This window comes from Glycine max, chromosome 18, assembly GCF_000004515.6.
Source record: "Glycine max cultivar Williams 82 chromosome 18, Glycine_max_v4.0, whole genome shotgun sequence".
Lineage (NCBI taxonomy): Eukaryota > Viridiplantae > Streptophyta > Magnoliopsida > Fabales > Fabaceae > Glycine > Glycine max.
Window position 1 is genome coordinate 42,431,189 of NC_038254.2, and position 19,894 is coordinate 42,451,082.

The window sequence follows — 19,894 nt, forward strand, 5'->3', positions numbered from 1 at the left end:
ATCTCAAAATAAATGAAACCAACTCATGCAAGACTAGTCAAGATCCATGCATTTGTTAATTTTAATTTTCTAGTCTAGACTGGCAAACTTACGCGTCCATTTTTACATAAATAAATACTAGCATAACAAACCCGCCGTCATCTTTCTAATTGCTTAAAACAATAAAGAAAAAAGGTACCTTGAATTTTATGTAATAAAGTCATCATCAAGAAAAAAATAAAACAAAATGACATTAGAAAAATATAAGTTCACACTACAAATTTATATAAGTATCATATTTACTATAATTACTTTTTTCTTTTTTCTAAATAATATTTGATATTAATCACTAAACTCAATTTCACTTTGCTGTTGATATGTTAACATCTAGTTTCTTAGTGCTTATTAAAAAAAAATCATCAGATAATTAGATTTTTTTAAGGAAATTAGATAATTTGATATCAACTCATTTTAAAAAAATAAAAACCATTGAAATAATTTTTACGTCTCTCTGCGTAAACTTTTTTTTTTCATTTATTTATTACAATGAGTGTGTGGTGAATGATTTAAATTTGATTTATATACTTTTGAAGAAAATAATAAACTTTAAATATTATTAAACTAAAAAATAATATTATAATTGATTCCAAGAAACAAAGTTTGAGAATACTTAGATGTTCCAATGGAGTATCAAATGTCTTGATTAGGGTAGTTGAAGAAAATATAATAAAAAGGTAAATAATCACTTTTGTTTTTGAATGTGTAATTTGCTTATAAATACGTCCTTGAAAGATGAAAATATAAAATTTAATGTAAAAAGTATGATCAATATATCCAATCGTTAACTTTCGTTTGTCACCGTTAATAGTTATTTTTGTTCCTGAATGTCTAATTCGTTAACAAATACGTCCTTGAAAGATGAAAATACAAAATTTAGTCTCTTAAAGTGTAAAAAGTGCGACAAATATATTCGGCCGTTAACTTCTGTCCGTCACCATTAATAAAATAGTCTAAGTGTCATAGAGAGACAAATTTATCACTAAAATGATTGTCAATGTGGTCATTTCTAATTGTCAGCATCAGGACATATTTGTCATATAATATTTTTTAGACTTTTCGTCTTCTCACTCCACTGACAAATGTGTCCCTACAAGATGAAAATACAAAATTTAATCACCGAAAGTGTAAAAAGTGGGACAAATATATCCAAATGTTAATAGTAGATTATGAGTAATTATTATAATTTGAAAAAAATTATAATGATTGTGACAATTTTTTTTAACAAACTCGTAAATTAAATTGATTCTAAAAGAAAAAAGAATACTCGTTTTATAAATTATAAATAATTTTTTTACACTCTCATGTTTGATGAAAGATTCAAGTAAAAAGAAATGTTTATTGTAAAGTATTATAGTTAAATTAAGTCCATAAATAATTTTTAGGAAAAATTACAATTGCAATGACACTTTTAATTTATAAAAAACACTTACCTCCTTTCGAATGATTTTTTTAAGGTTGTGATTTGTTAAATGATCAGTCAATAAAAAAATAATTGTGTATGATTTAAAAAAAATTAAAAATCAACAAACTTTTATTATAATTTATAATTTGATGTCATTGCGTATACTAATAGACATTCATATTTGATCATGAAAAATTTATATAAAAAAATTAAATAAATAATGTTTGATTAAATAGAAACAATGATTTTCTTATCCTTTTACAGTAAAAAAAATTCTTTTTTTTTGTTGATGACATTTACTCAAGAGTTAACGACAAATGATTATTTTTTTTGTAATTGAAGAAAAGTAAGAAGAATTCGCCAAAGTAATAAAAATTCATTTCTATTGATAATATTTTATGTATGTCTCAACTGTTGATGAAGTTTAAAAATTATATAACGGAAATAGACATTTATAGGTGTGATATAGTTCTTCCAAAATTTTGTTGCAGTTATTGTAAAATTTTTAAACTTATAATAATTAGTCACAATTTATTATTAACGTTCAAATATATTTGTTTCACTTTTATACTTTTGAAACTAAATTTTACATTTTCATATCTTTCAGGGATGTATTTGTGGGAGAAGATGAAAAATAAAAAAGATATTATGACAAATATATCTCTATACTGATAATTAGAGATGACCACGTTGATAATCATTATAATGATAAATTTATCTCTTTATATCATATAAATTATTTTATTAACTATGACAAATAAATATATTTATTTTTATTTTTTTTATTGATAAATTACACATTAAAAGATAAAAGTGAATATTTATCCTAAAATAAAATAATTAGCGCTACCCAACTTACACGCATAGCTTACCAAAGAATCTCGGGAGAAGAAAGTAAAACAAACCAAACTTTCTAATAGTAGTATTAGTTTGGCTTAAATATCCGGCAGCTGCCCGAAAAACTGATACGCGTTTGGTCAAGCTGCCCGAAAGTGTGAGCGGGCAGGTCCAAACTCCAAGAAGAGTCCAATACTTAGATTATCTATCTATCACCCTCAGAGTCGAACCAGACACACTTCCACGTCACCACCACCACCGTGGAAGGTGGAGCGTGAGGCTGTTTCCGGTAACCTCTCCCGGCGGCGCTGAGTGGTGATCAAGGAAATGGGTCAGACGCTGAGTTGCGTGCAACAGCACGAGGACCATGGTGTGCTCTTCCCTGCACTTGCAAGTGGAGAATTGGAGGTTGTTGAGGCCATGGTGGAGGAAGACCCCACTGTGTTGGAACACACCATTGGCTGTGACAGGCTTTCTCCTCTGCATGTCGCTGCTGCCAATGGTCGGATCGAGGTTGTTCTTGATTTTTGTTGTCTTGCCTCTTTGGATTTGAATGGTGGTGTTGTGTGTTTTTTTGTTGCTATGTGTTTTGATCATGGTGTTGTTTTTTTGCTTTGAAAAAAAAAGGTTCTTTCCATGTTGTTGGATAGGTCTTTCAATGTTGACGTATTGAATCGACATAAACAGGTACCTCTCTTGTATATGTTTGTCTATAACTGCTATTGATCTCTTTAAGTTTTATGATAAATTTTTCTATAAACATTTATTAGAGAAGAAAATAAGAATATAAAATGATAAGTTTTATAGAAGTTCTGTCATTTAATTTCTCCGAAAGTTGAGTTATATAAGTTGACTCAATTAATATTTTCTTCTTATTTTCTTCTCCTATAAGTGCTTGTGGAGAAGTTTATCCAAACAGACCTTAGTCTCTGCTCTTTGGAGTTTTGCACTATAGGCTATACCCCTGTTTAGTTCTGTTTCTTATATGGTTTATTTTGATTTCTTATGTTTATTTTTTTTTTTTTTTTGATGTAGACCCCGTTGATGTTGGCTGTGATGCATGGAAAGACTGGTTGTGTTGAGAAGCTTATTCATGCCGGAGCGAATGTATGTTATGCTTTTTGTGTTGTTTATTTTTTAAATTGAATGTTTTGAATTGGTGGTAATTTTGTCAAAGTTGATCATTGGTTTCTCTTAGTTAGGGTAGTGATAGTTGTAGGTTTAATGTTTCAGATATTGATGTTTGATTCTATACGTCGAAGAACTTGCTTGCACTACGCTGCTTATTATGGGCATATAGACTGCCTTAAGGCCATTCTTTCTGCTGCTCATTCCACACCTGTTGCTGATTCTTGGTTAGACACATTCTCTCTTTCTCTCTCTCTCCATACACACATGCATGCCCAAATATCAATCCAAGCATATGCTGGTATGAATGGTGATGCTTAATTGTTCAATGGAATTGTCAGGGGATTTGCAAGATTTGTCAACATAAGAGATGGAAACGGTGCCACCCCTCTGCATCTTGCAGCTCGCCATAGACGGTCGGAATGTCTTCATGCCCTTTTAGACAATGGTGCTCTTGTTTGTGCTTCAACCGGTGGATATGGGTAATTGTCTTAGAAGTTATGCATGAGTCATTCTTGTAAGAGTTTTGATGACTTTTCATTCATATTGATGAATGTAACATGTGCAGTTACCCTGGAAGCACGCCACTTCATATGGCTGCACGTGGTGGTTCTTTGGACTGTGTCCGGATGCTGCTTGCTTGGGGAGCGGATAGACTTCAATTAGATTCTTCTGGGTATGTAAATCTCAATTACAGTTTTGAGATCCATTGTCGTCAGTGTAGATCACCATTAAAAGGAAAAGACTTGAAGGTTCAGTCATCAATTATATAGATGCTAAGTTGCTAAATATGCATATCTAATTTTTAAATTGTTAATTAATTTCTCTTTATTACATAAAAGAATGAATAAATCTATTGACAAGATTCATTTTTTTAAAGCAAATTTGCCAACTGTTTTGAAATTTGAAATTTGCTTGTTGGTTAAGAAATAATTTTATAGACTCAGAAAGGGATTCTTACACTTTAAAACTGAACTTCATTAGCTGAAAAAATAAATTCATTAACGAAAAACTTAAGCTTATACTTGGGAGACTGTTTGACTATAAATTGTGCTTGATATATATATTGTGCACCTAAGTATCTTAAAATATGGCTTAGGAAAATAACTTTATTTATTGGTCTGGTCCAATATTTTACTTGGTTATAATTGTCATATCCCATGTTAAAGAAGCATTTGGGTTTCACTATTCAAATAAGACATCTTAGAATGATAAATGTTTCTATAGAAATAACACTTGGAGCCAGTAAAGACTTTATTTTTCCTAACTTTGTTTAAAATCAATAGAGCATGATTTTCTTCTTTAGTCTTGTCATTTCCATAATTTCCAAAATTTTGTGGATTCCTTGGTCACCACAAGCAAATCTGTTAAGGTCTGGCTTAAATATTTGTTTTCAGGAAAATACCGTTCTCAGTTGCTCTGAAGCACAAGCATAAGGCATGTGCTGCCCTGCTGGATCCGTCGTCAGCAGCACCGCTTGTTTGGCCATCCCCATTAAAGTTCATCAGTGAGCTCAATCAGGAAGCAAAAGCCTTACTGGAAAAGGCCTTACTAGAAGCTAACAGGGAGAGGGAGAAGACCATACTAAAGGAGACTGACATGCCTCCATCCCCACTGCATTCAGAGAGTGAAGATGATAACATTGCCTCTGAGGTACAAAATTTTCCTTTCTTGACTGCTTCAGAGTTTAGATTTATAAGTTTTACTTTGATGCATTTCAATGTTTAGTTTGGTTAAAGATTATATACTTTGGTAGAAGTCCCAAGAATGTTCTTTGGGACCCATGAATGTTATACAATACTATTTCATCTGCAATGTAGTCTTTGGTAGGTTAGTCACTTGGTTGGCTGCATTTTTATTTCTTTTCTAATATTTCATTCAGAGGCTTTCAGGATTTAGAATGCTAATATGTCATGGTGGGGTTTTTTCTGGAATATATGGAATGAACATTTTGTCTAGAAAAGATGATAAATTATTTATTTGCTGGTTATTTCTCCTTGAATAGGCTAGCGATATGGAGTTATGTTGCATATGCTTTGACCAAGCATGCACAATTGAGGTCAGACCCTGTGGCCATCAAATGTGTGCTCATTGCACCCTAGCACTATGCTGTCACAAAAAGCCTGATCCTGCTACTGCCGGCCTTTCTGGACCAGTTTGTCCATTTTGCCGTGGCACCATTCTTCAATTACTGGTTGCTAAGATTAACAAAATCAGTGATACAGAAGTGGAATCTGGCCCTATGAAGCCAAGGAGATCACGGAAATCAAATTTCAGTGAAGGAAGCAGCAGCTTCAAGAGCTTGTCGGCCATGGGCTCATTTGGAAGGATTGCTGGCCGCAATTCCGGGAAGATTACAGATGAAAAGCAATGGGAGGTTTCTTGAAGCTTGATAACTGTTGATGATTATTTTAATTCCAAGTCGGCAAGAAATTATATGAATGATGGTTTTAATTTCTGTGGAATAGCTGCCTATATTGGTATCTTATTTGTATTCATTTTGTCACTATTGTCCAAAGATCACTAAGATCATGAGAGACAACAGTTTGTGATCGGTTTGAGTTTTTTACTTCTGTAATCTGATTCTCAGTTGGAATTGGAGAATCAGAACAGTTATGTAATTTTTTTCCCCCAAATATCAAATATAGTATGCATGAGTTAAAGGTAGTTTTCTTCACTGTTTTAACTTTGGTAGACATATATGGATTCACACATACACACAGGTATTCGTTCATAACCATTTGCAAGAAGAAAGGGTTTTTTACCTTCATAAAATGTTGGTGTTCATTTCTTTAAGCCAGACTACTTGGTTTCACATAATTTGAATAGCGAACATCTGATGGAAAAGTGCATTGGAAAAGTGCAAAGTAGTTATGCTTAATCCCAAACATTTTCACTCAAGTTTGAATATATACTCAACCAAGAAGCTTTTAATTTGTGCTGCTGGAATCTTTTATTTTCCTGATGAAAAAGTTTGGGTGAGTTGGGTATCAGGAGTTTATCAAGTCAGAACAGACCTTAAGGCTCAATGAACACTTATAGAGGTATTTATAAATTACTCACCAACAAAGTCTTCACATCGGTAGAGGAAACCGAATTCACATACCTATAAAATATAAGTCCGTTTGACCAACTTTTCTTGACACTGGAATCCTTGGTGCTTTGAAGACTTAAAAGGTGTTCTATTGTTCAATCTAGTTGCTTAGGCATCGCAGAAACCCTTAATAAGGTGGAAATTTTTGCTGGCGTAAGTCAAGCTCGGCCTGTAATACTCCTTAATCATCAAATACTAACATTTTTATTTTATTTCATTTTCAATGTGGTGTACTTTCACATGACCTGAGATGTGCTTATTTGAAAGCAAAAAGCAGAAAGGATTTGATGTACTAATCATTACAGTTGATCCCACCAATATACAAAACAAGCATACAAACCACTATGTAATAACTTCTTCCCCACCCAAATGGTATGCAACTGCAGTAAATTGTGTGAGGCTTCAATAGTTCAAATTTATGGGGTGCAGCACGTATTTATTATTTTATTACTATCATAATGAACAGCTGGCTATGTGGGCCAGAATGGAGTACAGAATATAACATCCTAATGCCTTGAAATTTAATTACCACACAGGAGAATCTCCTGAAACGGATAAAGAACTCATGACCTCTGAATGAAATATAAATCAATAACAAGGGATCATCACATGTTGAGTTATCCACACAAACAAGAGAAAACTATTGGTGTTCCTTATTCGTCACTCTTCCATTTCTCTGTTAAGATCATGTTCACCACCCAGTGAAGCAGATGGCCAATGATCAATTTGACTCCGCACTAATAGTGAGGTTGAGTCTTGAATAGGGGAGAAACCATTGGGTCCATAGGTGGTAGGACATTGGTTCCTTCTGTAAGTACTTGCAGCTCTTCTCTCAGCTTCAAGGTAGTGGCCAAGAGAGGGTGCATCATTCCCAATCACTGCATCAGTACTTAGCCTTGAACAAAGTGAAAACAACCAAGGCTTCAGCTTGTGAATCCTTTTGTTGTCCTTGGAGGGTTCCATCATTCTTCCCCTGGTTGATCTCCTTGAGAGTTCTAAGAAGCTAGAGATACCAATGAGGCTGCCAAGTGTAATGCTATTGTCATGGAAGAATGATCCAGTGGACTATAGCCAGCCATGCGAAATGAGTAAAGAATTGTTACTAAAAAATGGCTCATATGCATACTTCTATAAAGAAGTAGAATATATGCCAAATTTCAATTCACATTCATTAACATGATTGCAGAAAAAAATCAATAAAAAATAGTTACATAAAAATGGGGTGGCCCATGAGGCTCTCATCTTGATTCCCTCAAGCAAAGATACTATTTCCAAGATTTGAACCCTTGACGATGTTTTAATGTCACAAGGTAGCAACCTTATCATTATGCTAAGGCTCCCTCACAATCATTACTAAAGAAGCATCTATGGAAAATGTTACTCATAATCTTCTGTCTTTGATCTGTTTTGCAATATGATTGTCCCTTTCTCACACTCTTCAAGGGTAGATTTCAACATTTTCAAAATGTTTATCCAAACCCCTTGTAATAAAAGACTTTAAATTTCAACAAAGCGTGCCTTTTATTGATCTCAAAATGACAAACAGTATACCAACAAAATGGCAATTAAAGTGAAATTAACCTCACTCACTATCAAAACAATTATGTGCTAGGCCATGCCATGGACCCCATTAGAGCCAAAGCAATTATTTACACACGAAAAGAAGCGAAGGATCCAAAGGAGACCGACAAGGGAAGAGATCAGAAGCTCTATGAGCGTGTTCATTACATGTAGCTTCTTTTTCCTATTCATTTTTGGTTTGGACTAATAAAAAAAATTTAAAAAAAGGCTTCATCTTCGTCAGAGAAATAAAACACAAAGTACACATAGTCAAAAGCCATTGTTCTAACCAGCATGAAAGAGTAAAGCATGTCTAAGTTTAGATCAGCTGAATAGGAAATGGTGCAATAACCGAAAAGGGGACATTGCTGTGTGAAAATGAGAAGTGCAAGAGTCACAATCAAAAACTTGATTAACTATTGCTGGTATGTGAAACAGTCATTATTTCGTACCAAAAAAGTTGCATCAAGATACACACATATACATACAAAATATTTGAGATGTCTCTTTCTGAGACTATGGTCACTTTGATAAAAAATACCCAAAACAACTAAAATGGTGCCATCATTGTTGTAAAAATACATAGTGAAACAAAAAAACAATGACATAACAACATACAAGGAAGGTCATAGCAACTTAGGACAAAGGAACAGGTAGCAGTAAGTAATGGTATCAATGAAACAAAGTGGTCGTCACAACACTATCATATAATAATAATAATAATAATAATAATAATAATAATAATAATAATAAGGACAAAATAGTTTTTAGACCCTAAAGTTTTAGTTAACATTGGTTTTAATCCATATACTTTAGAAACAATAATTTGGTCCTTGTATTTTCAATAATGGGTGAATTTCATCCTTCCTATTATCCTATGTTCTACAAAGCAAAACGAAATTCGTAAATTACCACAGATTTGAGGACCAAAATCATTATTTTTAAAAGTGCAGGAATTAAGACCAATTTTGACCAAAAATTGAGTAGCTAAAATATTTTATCCAGATAATCAAATCTATTTTTTGACTTTTTGTTCAAAGAAAATGTCAAACCTCGGTGTCAAGATCTGAGGAAGAATCAGTCGAAGGGGTGTGAGAAGCAGTGAGCACAGTGCTGAAGGAGGCTGACCCGGAACCATTTCTCATCAGCTCAATTCTCGAGTTCAAGAATCTCAATCCCAAAGGCCACCCTTCTTCCTGCATCAACCACCAAATGTGAAAACAAAAACCAAAACCAAAACCAAAATCTGATAAATATGGTGCTGTAAACAAAACCCTCAAAAACATTCAAAAGCAACAAACTTTAGGAAAAAAATTCACATAACATCAATATGGGTATGTATGCACCTTATGCTAGCGTATTTATGTGTATCTTTGTGTGTGTGTGAGAGAGAGAGAGAGAAGAGAGAAGATGGAACCTGTTGAGCCATTACTGTGTTTGCTGAATGAAATGAAGGAGTAGAAATGAATGACACACTAAAGTGAAATACTAGGAAATTGTCCAAACAGTATCACTTCAGACAAAGAAGTATCACCTCCAGATTGTTTACCCTCTGACCAAAACAACACAAAATAAATACATAAAAAGTCAAAACTTACTAACAAAGTGCAAAAAACAACAAACCAACATTGGCATCTACATTCAACAGAAGTGGCATAAATTTGACATTTGACCAAAGGGGAAGAGACACAAACGTAGGAACTTCTTTGGTTCCAAACTGAAGCGGTTTAAATGTTTGATTAGCCACATTATTGTTGGCTCTGAAAGTCACAAATCAGAGAGAGAGAGAGAGAGAAACTAAGGGGGTGACGTGAGAGTGACTTGTTACTTACTTCTCTCAGGTTTGGTTCGGAGGGTCTGCATAGAATGTGACGGAGGCAGAAGTGAGAAAATTTTGGTATCAGTTACATAGTTGAGAAGCTCAAAAAGATGCAACTTCAATACAAAGGGTAAGAGCAAGAGAGAATATATATATATATATATATATATATATATATATATATATATATATATATATTAAAAAAACCACTGTTGTAATGACTTGAATAGCCTCTCTATGCAATATTTTTATTTCTTTAAGCATGTGATAAATTATTATTATTATAGTTACTAGGGTCATGTAAATTTGGGTATTTTTAACAGATTTTAACTTTTAAATGTTTATTATGATATTTTTTTTATCATGATTATGATCTATTTATTGTATATGAGAATCTGTACGATCGAGTAGTAGGTGGTTTTAGTGAATGATTTTGAGAGATTTATAAATAAATATTAAAAAATTGAATTATTATTAAAATTTAGTTAAAATAATTTATTTTATATTAATAATTAAATAAATGTCATAGAGATTTTTATTTATTTAGAAACGGAGCTATTAGAGAGAGGGTTGGAGTAGCGCCTATTGTAGAGAAGATGGTGGAAAATAGACTTAGGTGGTTTGGGCATGTAGAGAGAAGACCGGTAGACTCTGTAGTGAGGAGAGTAGACCAGATGGAGAGAAGACAAACAATTCGAGGCAGAGGAAGACCCAAAAAGACTATAAGAGAGGTTATCAAGAAGGATCTCGAACTTAATGATTTAGATAGAAGTATGGTACTTGATAGAACATTATGGCGAAAGTTGATCCATGTAGCCGACCCCACCTAGTGGGATAAGGCGTTGTTGTTGTTGTAATAATTAAATAAATATTCAATTCAATTAATTTATTCGTGATAATAGACTGTTATTACAAAGACGAACCTCTCATAGCCTTTCTGTAAAAAACCAAAAGGTTCATGTCTATTTACAACACAAAGTACAAATACTAATTGATGTGATTTTTTAGATAAATAAAAGTTTATAATACTAGAATTTATATTTTATTTAGTTGAATATCTTATTTTATGAATTGGTTTATTTTGTGGTAGCCTGTGCTAGTCCCAGTATAAATTAAACGAGTTGTAATGGATATTATTAAACACGTGAATTAATTGGAGTGAGTTATTCCATGTTAACCATTAGTCTTAGATTCAAGTCTTGGGTATATAGTTATATTAAATACTTGGAAAGAATTTTTCGTCCATAATGATCATACCTGCTTGAATAGGATTTCCTCTAGTAAATAATATATGTGATCTAGACAAAAAATGAGCTATAATGAATGATAAAGATTGTATACTAGAAGATGCTTATCTTATTTCTTATTTCATTGATACACAGAACATCAATACAATGGAGAGAAATATCAAAATAGTGTGACTAGGATAGAACCTAGACGCTCTTGCAAGGGCATGAGTAACTTGGTTCGTACACTATTGTCAGATCCTAATTTTGTCCAGGTAAAAAAAAATATTAAAAAAGAGAAAAAAAGAAAAAAAAAGAAAACGTATAAAAAATGAAAAAGAAAAAAAAGAAGAAAACATGGAAAAAGAGAAGAAGAAGAAGAAAAGAAACAAGAAAACGTAAAAGAGAAAGAAAGAAAATAATAAAACAATAATAATAAAAGAAAGAAAATAAATTTTGTGGCCTATTGAGCTCTCCATTAAGTCAAAAAGAGCATATGATAAAAGCCAAAAAAGAGGGTAAGATATGTCAATTAATGCACAAAGAAGGCACGAATCCCAAGTAGGAAAATGAACCAATCCAATGGCACCATTTTGCGAGCTTTGTCAGAGAAGAGAGAGCGGTCATCAAGTTACCCCTCATTCCTCACATTCTCACGTTTTCTCTTTTGTCCCTCTTCTCTTTGTGTTGTTTTTTTCTTTCTTTCTTTCTTCTTCTTCTTTTTGTTCTTCTTGTTCTTTTTCTTCTTCTTCCTTCGTACCACCATTTGCCACTATCTCATGGTAGTTTCACACCTGTGGGTCCTTTGTCGGTGGTGTTAAGGGCCAAATCACTTTCATTTTTGGTTTCTTTTCTCTTTTTTTTTTGTTTGCACCATCGTGAAACCTCTGTCGTCGTCGCTGTCATGCCGCCACCGGCCCTGTGGCGGCCTCACGCCACTGGACCTTGTACCAGTGGTGCCACGGGCAGCGCGCCACCCTCCGTGGTCGTTTCCGCTTTGGCCGCACCATTTTCTACGCGAGGCAACTAGGGTTTTCCAATCCTATTCCATAATTGCGGGTTGGCCCGGGTCGCCCTTACTCGGTTCCAATCCAACCCTAAAAACGTACAACAAAAAACAACGACAACAACAATTGTTGTTTATACCGTGTTTTTGTTACATGCACCCTTTTCTTTCATTTTGGGCCTAGTCCATTTCGCAGTCTATAATAAGATGGAAACACTATTCACACTATGTTTTTTCATACATGCACTTTTTTCATTTTGGGCCTTGCCCATTTTTGTAAAATCTGAAATAAAATAGAAACGCTATTTGCACTATTTTTTTAACACACGCACCTTATTCATTTTGGACCCAGGTTGTTTTTTTATGAAGTTAGAAGAAAAATAAAGCTAATGATTACACCCCCTTCTTTATATGTGCACCCTTGTCACTTAGGATGGTAACTAGGCCGCCATGTCAACACTCTATCAGTGTTGACTAAGTCCAAGTCAACCCTTTGAATTTATAAAAAAAATTATTAAATAAAAAAATATACATATTAGTGGATAGATCTTTATTGTATTTTATTTGTTTATTGTCTCTATCGTTTATTCTTCAATATGAGTTTTTTTTATCATAGCTTGTTAGTTAGTTTAATTAATATTATATTATAAATATCTTGTTATTCATCTTATTTTCCCCACGTTTCTATCTCGCATCCTTAATTACTAAGTGTACTCCCTACTTCTATTCTATCTCTTTCTATTCCCATTCTATTTATTTGATTTCATAGCACTAAGTCAATTATTTATTTATTTTTGCAAACCCGCATTAGCATTCTTTAGTACACGCTTACACTATGTGCACTCCATGCTAGGTCATCGACTTGCTTAGTGGTGTTTCAATAACGTGTGAGTAAATTTTATGAATGACATGTTGGATCTTCGACTTCCTTGAGCTCGCAAAGTTTAGCACAAAACTAAAATCTTTTTTGAAAATGGTAACATTCTCAAATAAATAATCCCTCAATGTTACACACACTCCATGCTGGGTCTTCGACTTGCTTGGTAGTGTTTCAATAGAGTGTGAGTAAATTTTATGATTGTCATGTTGGATCTCCGGCTTGCTTGACTTCACAAAGTTTACCACAAAACCAAAATCTTTTTAAAAAATAAATAATAATAATAAAATAAAATCAACCCAACACACAAACGCTTTTTTCTACAAAGAACTACACAAGTATGATTTCCTCATTGCACCTGGGGATACGTAGGAGCAGGGGCAAATCCCTCGTCGACCCAAAAAAAAAAAAGTTCCCTTTTGTTTCTAAAAATAAAATTTGATTTCCTTTTCTAAATAAAAAATATAATTAATGTTTTCAAGGGAAGATAAATAATTACAAGTCACTTTATTTTTAGCGCACTCGATTAAAGACTGTCGTTTTCATGATGGACACGCGGGGTGCTAACACCTTTTCCGCGAGTAAACGACTCTCGAATCCTTTTTCTCAAACCGTAGACCATTCCTTATCATTTTTGGTTTTTTCGGCGTTTTCCATAAATAAACGTTAGTGACGACTTCCCAAGTTTTCCATATTTTTTGAAAACAATTTATTTATCTGAATTTTTTATTCCGTCGTCCCATCGTGGCCCACGTTGCGATAGATGGCGACTCCACTGGAGACTTGTTAGAGAGTTAAGCCATTTGATCGAGTATGCAATTTTATCGTGATTTTTTCTTTATTTACTTTCTCTTTCTTTTTTATCCTTTCGTTATGCTCCCGTTCATTATCATTTCATTCCGCTACCGTTTTTTTTGTGGTTTTGCTTCAATCTCGTTTCTTTTATTCTTTGTTTCGCTTATGCTTGTATATAACCTTTGTCACATTGTTGCTTCTTGGTGTGTATCCTTGTATCTATTACCTCCGTAGTTAGAAATAAATTGTGTCATTAAATCCTAGGGTAGACGACATGTGATGTACTTGTTGTATCTACTTGAGAATTTTCTAGTTGTTTTGCAAGTGGAGTTGGACAATTCTTAGGTTTCTCTGTTCACACATGACACCGACACTTTTTTCACACATTTTGAGATATTGGGCCCTATACCCGGGTCTGTGCGAGCCATAGGGAATGGAGGTTAATCTGTGGTCATGTTGGGTCCTCGACTCGCTTGATGACAATGAAGCCTCATCTAGAGTTTTCCTCTTTTGGTAAGGCATTGCTGTTGGTAGTCCCTATCACTGTAGTGTTGTTACTTAAGAGGATGATATCTCTAGAGGCTGGTGAGGTTACAGGAAACTACCCTTGGAAGTTGTCACTGGATAGTGGACTTTTAGACCATTTTTGTTAGGTTCTTGAATTAAGGACACATATTAGACTCACCCTGTCCTGTTTCCTTGATTGTGCCATGCATCTCTTCATGGCATCATAATGGACATATCATTCTTGCATTCATCATTTATCATATTCATGCACCGCTTTTGCATAAGTCATTGCATTTCCATACATATTCATTTAGCATGTTTTTTGTTCAGACAATTACATACATTCTATTGTCATCATTCGCAAGTTATGTTCACTCATGCATAATCCTGCCATATAGTTGCTCATGCCTTGCATTTTCCTCTTCATCACAAAAAAAAAGTCACAATGAAGCGTGAAAGTTTACACCACATTCTTAGTTACATGTGTTGGGTACCTAGATGATAGCTATAAACAAACCATGTTAGGGTTATACACTCTTTTATCTTGAAAATGATTGAAAATCATGTGAACATGGTACCTAATGCATTGTTAACAAGAAAGGGTGGTCTTTCAGGCATCTCGTGTCCATCTCATAAATACATTTGTCATGCATAGCATATGTATGCCCTGATCATTCATCTCTATGATAGGTTGCCAAAGTATTGATGATCAAAATTTCTATTCCTTGGATCACGGGGTCGAATCAAGCACAATCTTTTAAGAAAGGGTTTTTATCAAGTGAAGGTCAAAGTATGGAAGTAGCCAACTTACAAAAGTTGGGGCAGAAGATTGATCGGGTTTACATAGCCTCTTTGACTACTGCTAACACATGATTGAGCTAATGACTTACAAAATTAGGAACCACTAATGTACCCGTGTTTTATTTCCAGTTGCACTTTGACTCTAATGGACACATGTCAAGGCAAGGATAATGAGTGACATAGAGCAAGTACAAGAGCAAATGAAGGTCGATATGGAGGCCATGAAGGAGTGGATGACAACGATCATGGAAGCAATGGTGAGCATGAGGAAAATGATGGAGGTCAACGCAGCTACAACTGTTGCTTTAGTACTGCTACTGAGAGGGACTCGATTCACTCGTTCAGGTTCAATCAAGATAGTCATCCAGTCTCAGATGTAGTAGGCCAAGGAGGCGAGACGGCAGAAAAATCATATGGGCCTCATTATGTCCAGGACCAGAGTAAGTCTTCTTTTCCACTATATAGTTTGCCTCCTAATTATACACTGCCTATTGTTGTATACGCTACTGGTGAGAATATCGGTAATTCCGCACCCGTATTCATTGAGAATAAACAACCCCAACCTAATCATACTCATGCCTATGTCTTTCAACCTATGGGGGAATCACATGATGCTCCCTAGGACCACACACTTTGACTGGTTTCGGGGTTTATCTGGGATATACCACTGAAGGGTTTGCATTTTCTAGTGTCCTCATGCCAAATGTTGCTGATGCCCCTCAATATCGACCACCATCACAACCCTTAGATTTTATGATGGAAGGAGGACCTCCTGCTATAGTTGAAAAGAAAAATTGATCATATAGAGGAGAGGCTGAGGGCCATTGAAGGAGGAGGAAATTATAGCTTTGCTGACATGTCAGAATTATGCTTGGTACCCGACGTGGTTATTCCTTCGAAGTTCAAGGTGCCAGAATTTGATAAGTACAAAGGAACCACTTGCCCAAAGAATCACCTAAAAATGTATTGCAGGAAGATGTGGGTGTATGCGAAAGATGAAAAAATGTTGATGCATTTCTTCCAAGAGAGTCTCGCTGGGGCAATTATTACCTGGTATACTAACCTGGAACCTTCCTAAATCTAGTCCTGGAAGGATCTACAAAATATGTGCAAGAGAGACAATGAATCTTTCAAAGAATACGCTCATAGGTGGAGAGATCTGGCAACTCAAGTAGTGCTCCCGATGACAGAGAGAGAGAGAGATGATAACAATGATAATGGACACACTGCCGGTGTTCTACAATGAGAAAATGGTAGGTTACATGCCTTCAAGTTTTGCATATCTAGTGTTTGTTGGTGAGAAAATTGAAGTAGGTATGAGGAAATGGAAATTTAATGATGTTGCTTCTGCGAATCCTGGTAATAGGGGACTTGGGAGAAGTGGAGAAAGGAAGAAGGAGGGAGAACCTCATGTTGTGGCTGCACTTCCTGCGTGGCCAAACTTTCCACTAGCCCTTATAATCTCATGTACCAATATCCTCCCTAGAAATATCACTACTCAGCCAATATCAGTCTTTCCCATTATCCACCACCTACCAACTAAGAACACCCAATTAGCCACAAAGCTCACCCCTAAAATGGACACAAAATCCACCCGCTGCACATCCAAGACCAAACACTACCCATGATACCAACCAAAACACCAACCAGGGAAGGAATTTCCCAAAAAAGAAGCCTGCAGAATTCACCCCAATCCTGATGTCAATAATGCAATGGTAGCCATAAGCCTAGCAAAGATCCTTCAACCTCCATTTCCTTGAGGATACAACTTGAATGTGACATGATCCTTCAACCTCCGTTGAGCAATGTATGACCCTGAAACATAAGGTTCAAAGTCTGATTGATGCAGGCTGGTTGAGATTTGAGGAGGACAATCGCTTTTGAATTCTAACGTCGTCAAACGAAACTATGCGTGATGCTTGGGGAAATTTGAAGGTTGTTGTTGGATGTTTCCAAGGACTCATTAGGATTCTCAGGTTTATGCTATTAGTGTAAACAACAATCACAATGCTAATAATATGGATGAATTTGATGCCATTGTCTCTCATTCTCTCACAATTATATCTTTGCATATTTAGTTAACCTTCAGTAGAATATGAATGTATGTCGCTAGCTTGTTAGCTCAAGTGACCTAAACTCCAGAGTTAATTTCCAAGTTTGCCCAATCAGAAATAGTGTGTTCTACACGTTTGGTGGGGGTTCCGTAAGCGACGAGTAAAGTTGAATAAAAATTTGATTGATTGTGTTTCAAATCAATAAATAATAAGTACAAACATTCATGCGACCTCATCTTATAAGTTGTTTTTCTTAAAAAAATGATTTGTGAAGAGCAAGAGTCATTTGGCTTAATCTGTCAATTGAAAATCCTTTAAATATTTCTTGTCCTTGAAAATTGTTTTTTGAGAACTTGCACCGTTTCTTTCATTTCTTCTTGCTACAAGGTTGTGACAAATGACAATAGTAGATACGTTCGAACCCTACACTGGGGCAATGACAACACCATGCATGAGCTTCAAGTGATCTAGGGGGCAAATAAGAAGTTCCCACCTGGTAGATTGAAAACCTGAAAGGACGACCTAGGCAAAAGTTAGGGTAATAATAATAAAAAAAGAAAAAAAATGACTAGGAGCGTGTTTATCAGAGGTTTTCTCCCAAAATCCAAATTGTAAGAGTCTATAGTTAAGATTTGAAATGACACATGACCGTATTTCTTCATCCCAAACACTAATTTGTCCCTTGCTACCCCCTCCGAGCCAAAGTATAATTGTTTTCTTAAAAAAACCAAAAAAAAAAAACCCTGAGTAGGAATCACCACTAAACTTGTGGGAAGAGCAATGCAAACAACACATGCATGAGGTTTACTAAGCTCTAGGTTGGGCAACAATGATTTAAAAAAAAAACAAAAAGCAAATCTGCCAAAGGTGAGCAAAGCAAAAGGAGACAAAAGATCTCCAAATTTTACAAGGAAGGCACAAAAATGCAATAAGGATTAATGTATAAGACAAATGGAGTAGGGCCCAGCCCAAAAAGTTGAAATGAATAAAAGTACAAGCAAGGTTCTCAAGGTTCTTAGTCAATATAACCCTTAAACACACTTTGAGCCTCTCTAATCCTTTCATTCATAGTCCTCTTACCCCCTAACCACGTTACAAGCCCAATAAAGCCCACATGGATCAAGGAATGACTAATTTTGCTTTTGAGTTTGGATTATGAAATGGAACCCGCACACGCTTGTGTAAAAAGAAACAAAAAAAAATCCTTGAGGTTTGCACTTGCACATTTGAGAAGCTAATTTATTCGACCAAGAGCTTATGGAAGATGCCCAAAGATAATTGTGATAGTAGGATACATCTGATGTTAGTAGCTCACGCAGACTCCTTAGGGTTCCTTTCGAATCCAAGGGTAGCCTTTGTTATATAAATTCTTTCAGGATCAGCCCAACGGGATCAATAGACCCATGGCATCGCTCTATGATCTTAAATCAGGAAAATTTTACTTGGTCATATATCAAAGTGTAACAATCCATTGCCATCCATCAATGGTGCACATAGTCAATCCCAAAGCCTTACATTTCCTTGTTGTGCTAAATAATCAAAATTTTTTTAACCAAAAAGAAAAGGACAAACCCTAGGACCAATGATTCAGTTGATTTATTAAATGTCAAATGGCTCCACTTTTGTCATCCAAAATTGTCAAGTGATTAAATTAAACAAAACATACACTATAACGGAGTCTCCGAAGAGATTTGCAAAAGATAGGATGAAGTTGCATGAATTATCACGTCTTTTAGAAAGAGACAGTCAATATGTGTTTTTCACAAAAAAAAAAATCACAAAAAGAGGGAAAAAATATCATGAGCATTGCATAATTTTCATGATTCCAAACCTTTTGCATTGCATTACTGCGTTCAAAGCCTACATTTATTGCATTTTAGGGTGATGTTTGCATGTCTCTACATTCCAACTCATGCTTCATATAAAGTGCATAGATTTCTCTTTATATGCCAGTTTCCAATATCCAATGTCCCATCTTTTGAGTGGCCCTCTTAAAGAGTCAACCACTTGCTTTCTTATAAGGTTGAAATCTTGGGTACTAGTACCTATTGGTATGTTTCACAAGACTCAATGTCATTTGATTTATCCTTTCATAGGACTCAACATCTTCTATCTTTACGTTTCATAAGACTCAACATCTTCTATCTTTACATTTCATAGGACTCAACCTCTTCTGTCTTTACGTTTCATAAGACTCAACATCCTCTGTCTTTATGTTTTCATAGGACTTAACGTCCTCTATCTTTATGTTTTCATAGAACTCAACGTCCTCTGTCTTTATGTTTTCATAGGACTCAACGTCCTCTGTCTTTATGTTTTCATTGGACTCAATGTCCTCTGCTTTATGTTTCATAGAACTCAAAGTTCCATGCTTTTTGTTTTATGAGACTCTTTCCCTGCTTTATGTTTCATTGAACTCAAAGTTCTTTATTTTGTTGGTACACTAAATTCTTTTTTTCCAAAGATTCTTCATTCTCATGTTGTGATTTTTAGAAGAATCATCCGAACATAATTAGTGTCTTTGTCTTTACTTATCTTTTACTTTCAATAAAAGATAAGGAGTAAATAGACATTTTGGTCCCTATCTTTTTGAAATGTAAAAAATAGTCTCTATCTTTACATCCGTTATGCAAATAAGTCCCTACCGTTAAAATCCAATTTCCACTGTTAGTCATATGTCTATGTGACAAGTCTTTATCCATGTAAGCAAACCCATGTGGGCACCCATTCTTTTGACCCTCTCAACAAA

The 19,894-nt window shown here is 34.8% G+C and overlaps 2 protein-coding genes across 4 annotated transcripts; one reads left to right on the plus strand and one right to left on the minus strand.

The window, feature by feature from the left end:
- Positions 1-2,373: 2,373 nt before the first annotated feature.
- On the plus strand, positions 2,374-6,073 carry LOC100811410 (putative E3 ubiquitin-protein ligase XBAT31). Its single transcript, XM_003552108.4, has 8 exons — positions 2,374-2,791; positions 2,906-2,965; positions 3,314-3,385; positions 3,512-3,633; positions 3,748-3,888; positions 3,975-4,082; positions 4,804-5,059; positions 5,412-6,073. The coding sequence occupies exons 1-8, from the start codon at positions 2,606-2,608 to the stop codon at positions 5,790-5,792; spliced, it is 1,326 nt and encodes a 441-aa protein (XP_003552156.1). The 5' UTR covers positions 2,374-2,605; the 3' UTR covers positions 5,793-6,073.
- An 846-nt stretch (positions 6,074-6,919) lies between these two features.
- LOC100811940 (uncharacterized protein At3g17950) lies at positions 6,920-10,017 on the minus strand. Of its 3 annotated transcripts, none has more exons than XM_003552109.5 (4): positions 9,893-10,017; positions 9,478-9,612; positions 9,113-9,256; positions 6,920-7,565 (listed from the first exon to the last, which is right to left on the minus strand). In XM_003552109.5, exons 2-4 carry the CDS (start codon positions 9,487-9,489, stop codon positions 7,161-7,163), a joined length of 561 nt encoding a protein of 186 aa, XP_003552157.1. In that variant the 5' UTR covers positions 9,490-9,612; positions 9,893-10,017; the 3' UTR covers positions 6,920-7,160. The 3 variants fall into 3 exon arrangements, with proteins under 3 accessions (XP_003552157.1, XP_006602558.1, XP_006602559.1); XM_006602495.4 differs by lacking the exon at positions 9,893-10,017 and adding an exon at positions 9,700-9,862; XM_006602496.4 differs by lacking the exon at positions 9,478-9,612 and having other exon boundaries at positions 9,893-10,003.
- Between the last annotated feature and the right edge of the window lie 9,877 nt (positions 10,018-19,894).